At 37.6% G+C, this 14,059-nt stretch overlaps 1 protein-coding gene across 1 annotated transcript in view; it reads right to left on the bottom strand.

Annotated features, from left to right (window-relative positions):
• Positions 1-4,648, bottom strand: part of LOC137261669 (protein XRP2-like) — a 28,658-nt gene extending 24,010 nt beyond the window's left edge. The window contains exon 1 of the mRNA XM_067799446.1: positions 4,428-4,648. Coding sequence (XP_067655547.1) covers positions 4,428-4,510 — 83 coding nt within the window. The 5' untranslated portion in view covers positions 4,511-4,648. The remainder of the gene's footprint in view (positions 1-4,427) is intronic.
• Between the last annotated feature and the right edge of the window lie 9,411 nt (positions 4,649-14,059).

The raw sequence follows: 14,059 nt of genomic DNA, 5'->3' as shown, positions 1-14,059 counted from the left end.
GGACAAAGCATGACTGGTGCAGAGATTTACTTACATCAATGACCACTACACAAAGTGCCAACAATGTGCCAAGATCAGTAAGCACTACATGGCAGTCACTGTGCCCTGGAGCACCTAGCCAAAGCAAGACTTATCTAGGATCGTTAAAGCATGGCTCACAAGTCACCAGATTTCTCTCTCTGTCAATCCTAGTCTGGAATTAGTCAAATACTAGCCAAAGTAACAACTAATGCAAAGCAAAGTCAACAATCATCAAAACATAAATGGCACAGAAATAAAGCTGGCTCCATGATTTTGCATCAGTGAGACGACTCACTGTAACACTTGATGACAATAGAGATAGGGGCTTAAACTTAGCTAGCTTATCCATATTATCTGGGATGAGGCTTTATTAATTCTACTTAAATGAACGAAGCATTAATGTAATTCTATTTCTGCACAAATACAAGACCTGGACAAAGGATAATTTAACACACTGAAACAAATTTAATTACAGTGGTCCAGCATTTGCCAGTTTGGTTACTATGGCAACAAATATCTACACTTTTAGTTCTTTCATTACCGATGAAGTGCGTTTACAGTTGACTGTTCCATTCTTTACTGGGTTTCAAATTAGTTTGAACTAAAATGGAAATGATTTATTGCAGCTAAATAGTAGGTCAATCTACTTTGGAAAAGTAACCTCTAAATAAGTTCAAGCATGTGAGTAAGTGAGCGAGTGTAGTTGTACACTGCACTCTGCAATATTCCACCTGTATGGCAGCGATCTGTAAATAATCCAGTCTAGAACAGATGATCCAGTGATCAACAACACGAGCATCGATCTGTGCAATTGGGAACCAATAACATGTCAACCAAGTCAGCGAGCCTGACCACCCGATCCTGTTAGTTGCCTCTTACGAAAAGCACAGTCGCCTATTATGGCAAGCATGGGTTGCTGAAGGTCTATTCTATCCTGGACCTTCACGGGTCAAATATGTTTAAGGGGAACATGCAACGCAAAACACTTTGCAGATTCTGATGCTTTTCGGAATGGATATATCATCAAAACATATTATCAAAAATGCAAATTCAACCCATAAAGTTGAAACATAATGCGAAATCGCATCCACTATTTTTCACCTGGCGCTGGGGAAAAAGTGGTTTCACCAGCTGTGCTGTGTCTATAGTGCATGCACAGAGACTAGGATTCCACAACTTGAACCGGGAAAACGTGCTGCCCTACCCTGATGATGACCACAAACAAGATGAAGGTCTGACCAAACAGTAACCATATCATTGTTTACTGGCTTCATGCCACAATAAATATAATCTCTCTAAATACCACCACAAACAGGTTTCATATTGTTATCAAATATACTGAACAGCAAAAGAAATGCAAGTTTTAAAAAAATGAAAACTCCTAAAAGTAAGCATTTATATTTATATCCTCTATTTAAAAACTTAACAAAAGAGTTGCATTTCTTTTGCTGTTCAGTATAGCTACAATCAATGGCAATGCGGTCATGGGGACTAATGACAATGTCTCTAAAACTAAGAGCATGAACATGATGGTGATTGTGAAGGGTCGAGAAGTGAATCAGTGTGTTTACTTTTTCATCATTTTTAGCAATATTCCAGCAATATCATGTCAGGGAACACCAGAAACGGGCTTCGCACATTGTACCCATGTGGGGAATCGAACCCTTTTACATGCAACTCAGTTGCATGGAGAAAACTATGCAGAAAGCCTATCATAGGGAATCATGAGGCTCTTCCAATTTAATCACTTTCACAACCATATCTCAGGTTTAATTTAACCTGTTGTTGATTATGTGACGCTTGATGACATTCTCCAGGTGATGAGCCAGCGCTTTAACCACTAGGCAAACACCTGCCTTATGGGCCAAGAAAGTAAGTATAGTTAAAAATGTCAATGTTCGTGAAGCAAAGACAAATTAACAGGATATATCAGACATCTACGTCTGGCTCACAGCTCTCTTTACCGTTTTCATTTCCATGGCAGCAAACAACAAACTTGTCAGTTATCCGGATTATTACATGTTCCAAACTTAGACAGATGACTCAATTAACTTTCTTATTTCACTACATGTCTCTGTTCAAATAACATCTGATTAACAGAATTTGTATTACAAATGGAATTATATTTTCTAGAAAAAATGTGTCTGTTTTTGCAGGCAGTATTCTGATCCAAGAGTGTCCAATCTGAAAATAAGCACCCAAGGAAATGGCTTCGGAGAAAATGATGGGCTGGTGGCAACAACAACAGGTAACACATACCACATATGATATCATCTGCATCATACATACCTCTCAACGGTTGCTAAGGAAGATATCTTTGACCAGAGATGAGTATTTCGGTTCTTTGCAAAGGATGAGTACTACGGATTACACAAGATCAAATTTATCAATGGTGTCAACATACGGAGGCCTAAAACCTGACGTAACATTTTTATACTAACACTTATAGAAGTTTTGAGCAATACACAACATAGTCTGAAGTCGACTGATGAACTGTGTCACAGATAAATAATTATTCCCATTTGTGTTATTCTTTGAGATAGTATACACGGTTACCAACTGGAATTTTTTAAAATCAATAATCGAAGTTTGATTATCAATCAGTCAAGAAACTGACAATTTGATCAATCTGTGCACTTCTAGTAATTAGTGGTCCTGTCAAAAATAACATTCAAAGATTTACTTAACTATCAATACAAAATTCAGTGGGCACCATAACCACTGCAAACATATCACTTAGTAATCTTCATGTATATGTCTACGAGTTATGACTATGTCAAATGTTTTGGCACGTATATGGCCAAATGGAAAAAGCGTTTACAAAGGTTTTTAAGTTCTGCTCCAGAAAAGAGCACTACAATTTTAGTTGAAGCCAAACTTGTTGCCATGGAAATGCAAAAAAAAAACCATTTTATTTAGAAATCCAAAACTACCAAAAGGCACCAGAACAAACCCAGATCTATCTTTGTGCCAAGTTTGGTAAAGAAATATTGTACAGTTTTAAAGTTCCGCTCTGGAAAAGACACATGTGCAAGGACACATGGACACAGTCCATTTTAATACTCTAGCAAAACGTATTGCACGGGATAAAAATTACACTAACTTTCTCTTTCATGACAGCATTACTTGTATACAGGAACATGGTCATAAACATGCTGACCACTTAAAAGATATGTAGGAAAAATAATAAGAGACAATGTATGTGCATTGCATGATTAAACAAAAGTGTAAGGGAGCCCTATATTTACTGAATGCATTTGCACAAACTCAATGAACATTTTTGCCCATGTTTACTGAACATTTCTCCACATGGTATTTTCAAAACAATTACTGCGACTAAAATGAATTCTTCAACTGAACAATTACAACTGTTTTCAATGACATGGAGGCCAATCATTTCATATGATTGATTCCTAATTTTTATATGTCACATATTTCATAACCAATATTATTATGTGCATGTTAGAGATGTCCTTCCTCATGTTAAGATGTTAGCAAGTTTGTGTAAACTTCAGAAAGTTCTTCCCATTTGACCCATGAAGCTGATATGACAGGATTCACCAGGGAATGGGAAAGGCAGGGACCATTGGCCATTTTGCACACTGGAAAAAAATGGCCCATTACAATTTTTGAGTTTACTACTGATACAAGGACAGTGACCCATTCCAAATTCAGAAAAAAATCACTGATAATCCAGAAAATGGTCCATTGTCAAATTTCTCTTTCCCAATCCCTGGGACTCACGCTATAGCACCTATCTGGTGCTGATTATCCATAATATTTCCAAGATCACTGGTTAATCTATGGAGCTGTTATAGCCATACTATGAACAAATAACCAATCAATTCCAGTTAAATACAAAGCCCAGTCAATGTTCAAAATTGAGTGATGTCTTCATCTCCAATGACATGCAGAGATCTGCTTATGTAGCCTTGTGGTAGTTGTTGGATCTAGTATTATACTAAATTAAATATTCTTTTAACATTAACAGAACCACATCAATTTCATGCATGACAGTATAATTTCAAACACGTAGGCACATTTATGCCAATGACTTTTTCAAGCATGTTAGAAACAAATTTCTTTCTAATTCTGATATTCTCATCATGACATAAAAACGCAAATTATTACTGGTTGTATAAAAAAAAACATGAGAAGAAACATGTCTGTGAATACTCAGGAATTCAGGGGTGTTACGTTCTGTCTGTACATGCATCGATAAGCTATTAATATTTCGTCGTCACAAACACTGGTGATCTATGACGGGGATACCCAATACTTTACCAGACCGGTTTAACAGTATCAGTTGTATTACATAAATTTGTCACGTCAAACACGAGCTTAAACTCACGTCAGGTTTTGGCAGGTACATCTACACAGAAGACATTCATGGAAACAGTACTTACCACGAATATTGCTTAGGTTTTGGGGGTTCATCTTCCTCCTCAAGAGGTTGTCTGCTACCAAATCGGGAAAAAATGCACCCCATGACTCAGCAGATGCATTCGGTTATTCAGATAGAGTGTAGTTTCAAAGCAAGCAGCCAAATCTCTTGCGACTCGCGGCTTACCCACTTTCTTACCACAACAAACTGACTGCTATTCAGCATCACAGCTGTACCGTGCTCGCCGGTTTTACTGCATTCTGATTGGTTGAAATAATACCGTGCCAGCTGATTTTGCAAGCACCTGTACATTTTTAAAGTTATGCATGCATTCCTGTGTTAGACTTTTATCAGATGTTTTCAGTAGGGCGTGAAGCTCAATACTTACTGAATAACTTCATCCATAGGGATAACCTTTCAGCGCCATATGGACAAAATCACGTGAAAGTTACAGGGGTTTTCTGTTGTCAATGTGAGAATCGTACTAAAAGGCACAATTCTTCAAGGTGAGGTTAGGAAAGCAGCTAATTTTACGATAGCGGTGACAAAATAGAAAGTTGTTTGTTTTAGAGTTATTTGTAGTCCCGAAAAGTTTGATTCAAGTAATTATTAAAAAAACACCGTGTGTGTGTTCGTGCGTACTAGTTATGCATTTTACACACAATTCCACTTATTGAAGAATTGTTTTTTGTACTTTTTGACAGAGTAGTTAAATTTGCTCGTTACCTTGAGAGTCTGATCACAAATGTAACATGAGGTACACTTCATCAGTTTATAAACGGCAATAGCTATTCATATATGTTAGATGCAAATAACATATCTAACCACTCTAAGAGAGATAATATCAATAATATCATATGAGACTGCTCATATCTAAACTGTTATTGGATAACGTTGAGAATGTGTCATTATCGCCGCTGACAATGGTGAAACGACCAGCAAAAAAACTTTTAAGTTTGGTTTTGGACATTACGATATTTGGTCGATATCTGATATGACAAGTGGTATAATGATATTAACTTTCAAAATAACGAATTACCTATATGCGATGCTGCTTCCTTTGTCGGAGTTGTGACCAAATGAAAAAAACTGAAATTCTTCAAAGGCAGTTACAAAGAAATCGTGTGGATAACAACTTCGCTATTCACTTTTCACAACGTTTCTAGGCTAGTTCTTGCCCCTTCTTCTGTTGGGAGAATCGGACAAATCATTTTATATAAATCTAACTGTTCTGAACAAAAGACACTGTAGTTGCACTGTTAAAAATCAGTAATTAATTTCGATTATAGGACAGCACCCCTGTGGATAAAAATACCTTGATAAAATCCCATATGTATGGACAAAACCCCAAAATGAGGACCTTTGGACCAGCCCCGCCAAACATGTATTAACTACTGAGTGATGGACTTAATTAATTAAATCAGTAATAGAGATTATCAGTGGCAGGGATTAATAGGCTTCATTAATTAACCTAGTATTTCGTTCTTAAACTCACTGTCATAAATTTACGCTCCATAAAGTATGCAGGCAGTAGCATACCAGCATGGAGATACTGAAGAATGATGAGTGTGGTGTCAAGTTACGCTGCAAAGGTTAAAGACTTTTTTTGTCATTGGGGGCTTTTGCCCGAAGTAATCTCGGACGTTTTCTCAGACGGTAGTGTATAAAGCTCATAAACCAAGGTTCATAATCGATACGAATTTAGTATTCGACCACCATCACGGATCCCTATATAACTTCAGGACAAATTTCCTATGATCCGTTGTTTAACGCCACACTCAGGAATGTTCCAGCTATATGGAGGTGGTCTGTAAATAATAGTCTGGAACAGACAGTTCAGTGATTAACAGCATGAGCATCAATATACGCAATAATTATTGGGATACGGTGGCATGAGTCAACCAAGTCATCGAGCCTGGCTATTCGATCCCGTTACTCGCCTCTTACGACAAGCACACGGGTTACTGAAGATCAATTTTAACCCGAATCTTCACGAGTAGACTCAATTCTTATACCTAGAGAATCGGTTCTCGAAAAAATGGAAAAGTAAAGATTTCTCAAAATGATCTTATTAACAGTTTGGAGACAAGTTTGTTTGTTTGTTTGCTTGCTTGCTTGTTTGCTTGCTTGCTTGCTTGTTTGTTTGTTTGCTTGCTTGCTTGTTTGTTTGTTTGTTTATTTGGTTGCCCCTTTCATCTTTTCTCGAAAACTTTGATATCATAACTTATTATTCGGGCTTGGGAAATGGAAAGTGTTTGTCACTTGGAAACGGCATTAACACAGTGTCACTCGGTGAAATAAACACGTTACCTGCCACGTTCTCTATTATATTCCCACAATCACAGACTGAAATAAACTTCACAGAAGAACCACGCGCAAGTACTTACACATTGTAAACCAGGATATAAGTCATTATTTGTTGCCTCTGTTTGTGTTATTCCTGTATCCCATCCGAGAAAACGGTAAATTATGAGATTATTAATTCCTAGCATGGCCACACATGTGTTAATGTAACAGGCCGTATATTTGACAACAAGTCATACACTGAACCTATGTTTGACGGTAGCTACTAATGAAACAATAATAAATGGATGCTTGATGGTGATGTATAGGACTCGTCTATCATAAATATCGTATTTTTCCGAAGTGAATCCCAGATTCGGCGCTTATTAGAGGCCTTTCGCTTTTTGAGGTGCCTTACCGCCCACGCTTATCTTACCCAGCGCTTATTAGAGGAAATACGATAGATATGTTTTAGAATTTACGTCGATAAGCGGACGGTGACTGTTTTGAGCTGTGTAACTCTTTGATAACATTTAATAATTGTCAATTCCAGTTTTTAAGTGTATCCTTTTTTGACCGCTAGTTCATGTTATTTCGTATAGTCAGAAACATTACTTTTTTCAGCTCTTCCGGGTATCAGTTAGATGGGTGAGGGGTCATATTTAGAATAGATCTGATCAAAGACGTATATACCGTGAATATACGTCTTTGATCTGAGAGATTGAACTATAGAAAATACCTTTCCAAATGCACACGTTTGGTGAATAAATATCGAATATGTATCCCTCTGATTCTCTCAGAATTTATTTTTTCGTGCACTTGCTGACACTCGCATAGTTCGATCACAACATACTGTCGTACAGCTACTAAAACTCTACGTGTCAGTCTAACTGAACTTATCCTCAGTGCTGAGACCGAGTCTCAGTGGTGGAGTGTAACGAAATACACTGAGACTAAGTTTACTTAGACTGCTCTACGTGTTGTCGTATGTAGTGAGTGAGTAATGGTTTTACGCCGCATTTAGCAATAATCCAACAACACTACGGCGGGGGACACTAGAAATGGCCTGCACATTATGTACCTATGTGGGAAATCGTACCCGTGACGAGCGAACACTTTAACCTCAAGGCTACCGTATCACCCTTTGACGTTTACAGAATGTAGATGCAGATTTACATAACTTATAAACACGAAGCCTTGAGAAGATAAAAGTTGATCATTGAAATATCACGTATTGACCCGTCCGTTCCTTGAGCTACTGTTAACTCGCGAGTTTGGGGAATCAGCTCGCTTGGCAGCTAGGAGGTGTAACTATACCAACCCACACACAACACGAGAACCTGAGTGAATAAACAAGGAGTTTATTACGCCACAGTCACAGGATGATTTTTACATGATTAGGTACAAATAATTATTGGATCATATTGACACGGTAATCAGGTGTCAAAATACATTATCATTATAGGCCGATATACGAAGTACATAATCATCATACGTCGATGTACACGACACATACTACATAAATCAAGACACATTTCTAACACATAACATCAACACGATTTCGTTCATACATCTTATAATACTAGCATATCCAAAACAACATTACGCAGTACATAGTGAAATACACAGTTTCGAACATACTCTATACATTATACAAGTATCATTCAACACGGAAAGATATTCACTCATAATACACTAATTGAAACAATACACGACACGCTCCACGACAGTCACGAAACTACTATTATCAAACAGACAAAACATAGAACAGCAATACAGGGAGCGATTTGGGTTTTACAACGCTTTTAACAATATTTCAGCAATAGCATAGGACACCAGAAATGGGCTTAACACATTGTGCCCACGTGGGGAATCGAACCCGGGCTTTCAGCTTGACGAACAAACGCTCTAACCACTAGGGTACCTAGCCGCTCCTGAACAGAGCAATAGAGAGTAAAACAGTCTAAAATACATTAACGACCACGTTCCACCTAAACATAACGACCTTGCCAAGGATCTTAACATGTAGTCACGATAGCAAACATGTATTGCAGAAAACATTGAACAGTAATGGTAACGATTTGCCAAGGTAGAAGAAAGTAAAGGGTCTTACCTGAGTGAATAAACAAGGAGTTTATTACGCCACAGTCACAGGATGATTTGTGACTGTGGTCGTCCCTGTTTTATACCCTTTCCCAGTTGTCATAGCTAATCGGGTTTACTGATAATATTGCTGATAAGTTGTTGTATCTAAATACTATTGCCTAATTCGACTACCGATAACGTACCTACTGCGAAGTTAAGTTACTCTATCTGTCAGAATTACATAAAGATTTTCATAACGTATTTGACCACAACGGCGTTGACAAGCGAAAGACACGATGCATCTGCTGACACATACAAGATATTGGTCTTGGACATTCGATATCAGTGTGACCACGAGTGAAGTACACGATAAATTGGATTAGCCTATCTCTATCTGTTAACACTTACAAGATACTGGTCTTGGACCTTCGTTATCATTGTGACCCTTGGCAGACTGAAGATGTGGAACGAGTAGCATTTCAATATTTCAATAAAATATTCTGTCATAGAATCTTTATAAAATATTGTGCATTTCCACCATGTTAATACTACTGTCCGCCATTTGTCATTAACGATGGCTGATTGAGGCCCCGGGCCAACCCCAGCTGTTGTGCAGATTAGTCAGCGATAAGTGTACAATCTGTACAATCCATGTACAATCTGTACTGTGAAATAGTCATTACATGTATTTGCCAAACAGCATTCAACGTGTTACATTCTAACGTCCACCAATGGCGTCTTACTGGTGTTATGTAAATCAGCATATATGAAACTGTATGCTTGTATTTCACCTGGTGTGGTAGAGACTTGGAGAAAGGTAAAAATGGTCACACTGACCCTGGTCAAAATGGCCACGCAAGAAAGAAGTCAAAATAGTCACAACCCTTAGTCAAAATGACCATAAAAATGTCACAAACATCAATGTTTGTCTGATATAAGTTTTTTTTGTCATTTTTACTTCGTCCAAATAATACATCATGGGGAATTGTTATGGGTATTAAATACTGAAATGAAAACAAAAATAATGTAGGGGCAATTTTACTGTTTGCTTTGACCATTTTCACTAGTGGTTTGTGGCCATTTTGAAGAGGACCAGAGACTTACTGGACATGGGGCACTATGTTTTGGCCATTACTTCTCGGCCATGCCCTTTGAGTACTCTACATACAGTGAGACGTATGTCTCAAGTTCTCGGCCTGTGACCAAGTTACGGTAGTATACGTAGGCTAAAGGTTAACATAGGTATCAGTATACAAAATATGCATACAGTCTTTGTGGATCAAAATGATAACGATGAATCACAATCTCCAATAAATCGACTCATGATCAAACATTCATTTCAACGCATTTTCAACGCAAAACGTCAGATCATCTCTGGGGGAAAAGATTCATAACGTTGGTCTCGAAAATTAAATAGTTTAATTTGATTTTCCATTTGAAGTTTTACACACGGAAAATCAAAGCAAAATGATAGTTTGTTAAGCAATTTTTAATATTTCTGTAAATTGAGGCCTACACCCCCAAACATAGTACCGATGTTTGCTTTACGTATATGTTTGATATTTAATTAAGAAGTGAATACATGGGGTTTGTCAAATCAAATTATAGATAAAAGGAACGTAGATAATCTAATGATAAAAATGACGAAATCTAAACAGGCAAAGTACTAATAATGAGTTTTCACATATTTTTTTATTCATCTGCAGTAGTATCAGCATTCTTTTCCCACAGAGGTTACTTGTCATATCTTCCCACGTAACCTCTGTTCTAATACGACCCTTTCATGGTGCGAGTGTTCAAGAGTCGTGATTGGAGGCAATCAGATTTAGTAGTGCAATCAGCGACCTTGTTTCAAAAGTGATCGTTCGCAAGTTCTCGGTAATTTCCGGATGCATCGTGAAAGCTAGAACCTCTTCCCGAACGCGATACTCAAATGCTTCTTCCAGACAGAACTCAGTCATGTCATATTTGTTTCTCCACATTGCTTGCATTTGTCAAGTTGAATCTAGGTCGATGTAACACTTGTTCTGATTGGACAGAAAAAAATGGAAATAAATCAGCTGTCATTTTATGCCGCTAGAAGATTTTATGAGAACCGCGAATTATGGCCGTATTAGAACAGAGGTTCGTAGGAAGATATGACAAGTAACCTCTGTGGGAAGAGAATGTAGTATCAGGTGTTCAGGAAACACTATATTAACTGTTGAAAAACACCATTACAGATAAGTTTCAAAACATTATGTGACAACACACATATCATAACATGACAAAAACATAAACATGTCATATCATTTATTAAGATTTCATATTACAATGTCGGCTTAGGTTTTGCCGGCTAGGAACTCTCCTCTATCTTTTTTATGGGTCTGGCGTTTCGACATAACATAATGGCTGTCCAGACCGGTGGGCAATAACTCTTGGCGGCGGACCGACAGTCGTTTTCGCACACGTAGTTGTTAGGGTTTGTCGGCGAGGGGATCAGATCTTCCAGATGATAAGGCATGCACGACGGAGGCTGGCCTGGGTCAACATAAAGTCCCTTGACAAGCATGTCATCATCGGGAACTTTGTCTGAAACATGAAATTATGACGTAATTGTTATACTGTGCCATGGTTGGTAGGTAGGTTGGTAGGTTGGTTGGGTAGGTTGGTTGGTTGGCTGACGCCGCACCCAGCAATATTCCACCTATATGGCGACCGTCTGTAAATATTAACCGAGTCTGGACCAGACAATTCAGTGATTTAACAACATGAGCACCGTGAGCAATTGGGATACGCTGACATGTGTCAACCAAGGCAGCGAGATGACCACCCGATCCCGTTAGTCGCCTCTAACGACATGTATGCATGGCTTTGTGAAGACCGTGCATTTCTTAGTCAATAACCAGGATGTTCATGGGTCACATGGCAGCGAAGACAGCTGATCTTTTTTTTCTTTTCATCAAAAATAATAAGTACACCAGGGGGTGACACAGGAAACATTTAAAAGTGTGTTTTACATATCAAAAAATGGATAACTGCTTCCTAATACCTTTGTAAACCTTGTGTGTCCTCTAGCTCGAAGTTAAAAGTTGGGTACCTACCACGTAATGTCAGTTTCTTGATTTCGTGGGTTGCCATGGCCAAGAAGTGCAAGAGAATCATGTTGGTTGTTGAAAACTAATTCCTAGAATAATACAGGGAAAACCTGAAGAGGTGTAATTGTAGCACTAATGAAGAACTGAAATATTAAAGGCTTTTTTAAAATGTCTCTATTCTGTATGTTGCCATATTCGCCTGCATATGTGTGTGTGTGTGTGTGTGCGTGTGTGTGTGTGTGTGTGTAAACAAAATAGCTTACGCCTCTTCTGTCCTTTTTACATGGACATATATATAATTCAATAAGCACATGATAAATATTCTCACTTTGGCCACATGATGTAAATGTGTCGTTGATATATATATATGAAAGAAATAGATATATATTATCTATTATTTACCATTTCTTTCTTAATTCATTCCTCCTATTTGTGAAAGAAACTATTATGACTTTGCTTACCTTTGAAAGTAAATACGTGCATTGAGATTTCCCACTTCTGACGACATCGATTGTCTTGGCTTGTTTGTCTGTGATGTAATAATCAACGCGACATGACGGTGACAGCATAACCATGGTCACGTGATCTAAACACCACTCCAACTTCGTGTATGTTGCGTCGAGGATGCGATACATTCCTTGTGAAGATTATTCTGATCTACCATATGATTCTCTACAGACAGCTTTTCCGGGATGTATTTCATTAAGTCAACCCGCCCCAAGGTTTAAGTTGTAAAACGTTATGACAAAATGATAGTTTAGCTATGTCCTTGTATAGCATTATGCATAGATGTTTTACTTTTACAAGAGGAGAACATTTTAACTTGCATTGCAATATCACGCGTCTGACTATTTTTTAATACTTTAAAAAGATCTTTTCCATACATCTATAGACATTTAAGGAACACTGTAACGTTTTATCACTTGACTAACTAATGGGTTACTCTACATTTCTATGAACTCAATGATACCTCGAGTATCGCAGGCTTACAGGCCGGGTGTTGTATAAAATTTATTTTAATTATTTTAATCTGCCCTCTCTGTGTGATTATATGTTTGTACACCACGCGATACGTTAATAGAATATTTACTTACTTACAAGCATGAGCATTGTTCTATCACCTTTCAAGCTCCTCACAGGGATCGATGCCATGGATGACAATGCTACGCCACTGCGCTCGGCAAACTACAACCATGCATGGAACTGACTCCACAAAATTTAACGTTATGTATTTCAGTAAACAAATATACGTCAGCATGAATACGAATAGCTAATAAGCATAAAATTCGGCTACGCTTTTGTTTAAAAAACATTGCTATTTTCAATCCAAGCTCACTCCTGAACTTTATATATCAAAGCAGAAGTCAAGGATATATACATTAATCAGTGGTTTGCTTTAGGTAACAGAAAGGTTTGATATAGTGACTGTATGGCGATTGGTGCATGTTGAAGCGCAGAAAGAGGAATGGTATGCTGTTGTGCAATCGATCAGTCGAAGGGATAAGCGATAATACACTGGTTAATCAATCCTTGTTATTATACACAGTGAATTTGTCACAAGACCAACACGTTATGAAATCTAGAAACGCTTTTGATGTTTTTAAATTCAGGTGTTACAAAGGCATATGGTATTAGACGAGTGTGTTTGTGCAACTTTAGATATTGGGATATTTGGGATATTGTTCCTGTGTGTGGCCATTGACATATTTATTCCTCCAGCAAGATCAGGGTGGGTGGAGTGGAGGTGGTATTTTGTTTTCATTCATTTGTTGTGGCAGGCCTCGATGGTTACAGAACATAAAAGATTATCCGGCAATAGATATAAATTATTGCATGTAATATTATTTCATAAAATACACTTAGTAAATTCTTCAATAAAATAACTAAAAAATGTATAAATAATAATGTATTGTGATACATTATTTCTGATGAGATAATACTTCCATTCAGTCTTTGCACCTGACTCCTTTTAAGTTATTTTATTGAGTATCCATTTCACCGCATCACAGGTCAATTTGTGAAAAATGTGCGTACAGCTGATTCTTGATAATGTTTAAGCGCAATACACGGGGTAAACTATATATGTGCAGAATAACGTCATGTAATTATTCCCACCTGAATGGAAACTACAATACACGTGGTAAACTATATATGTGCAGAATAACGTCATGTAATTATTCCCACCTGAATGGAAACTGCAATACACGTG

The sequence above is a fragment of the Haliotis asinina genome, chromosome 14 (assembly GCF_037392515.1).
Source record: "Haliotis asinina isolate JCU_RB_2024 chromosome 14, JCU_Hal_asi_v2, whole genome shotgun sequence".
Taxonomy (NCBI): domain Eukaryota; kingdom Metazoa; phylum Mollusca; class Gastropoda; order Lepetellida; family Haliotidae; genus Haliotis; species Haliotis asinina.
This window is presented reverse-complemented; position numbering and strand designations above follow the sequence as displayed.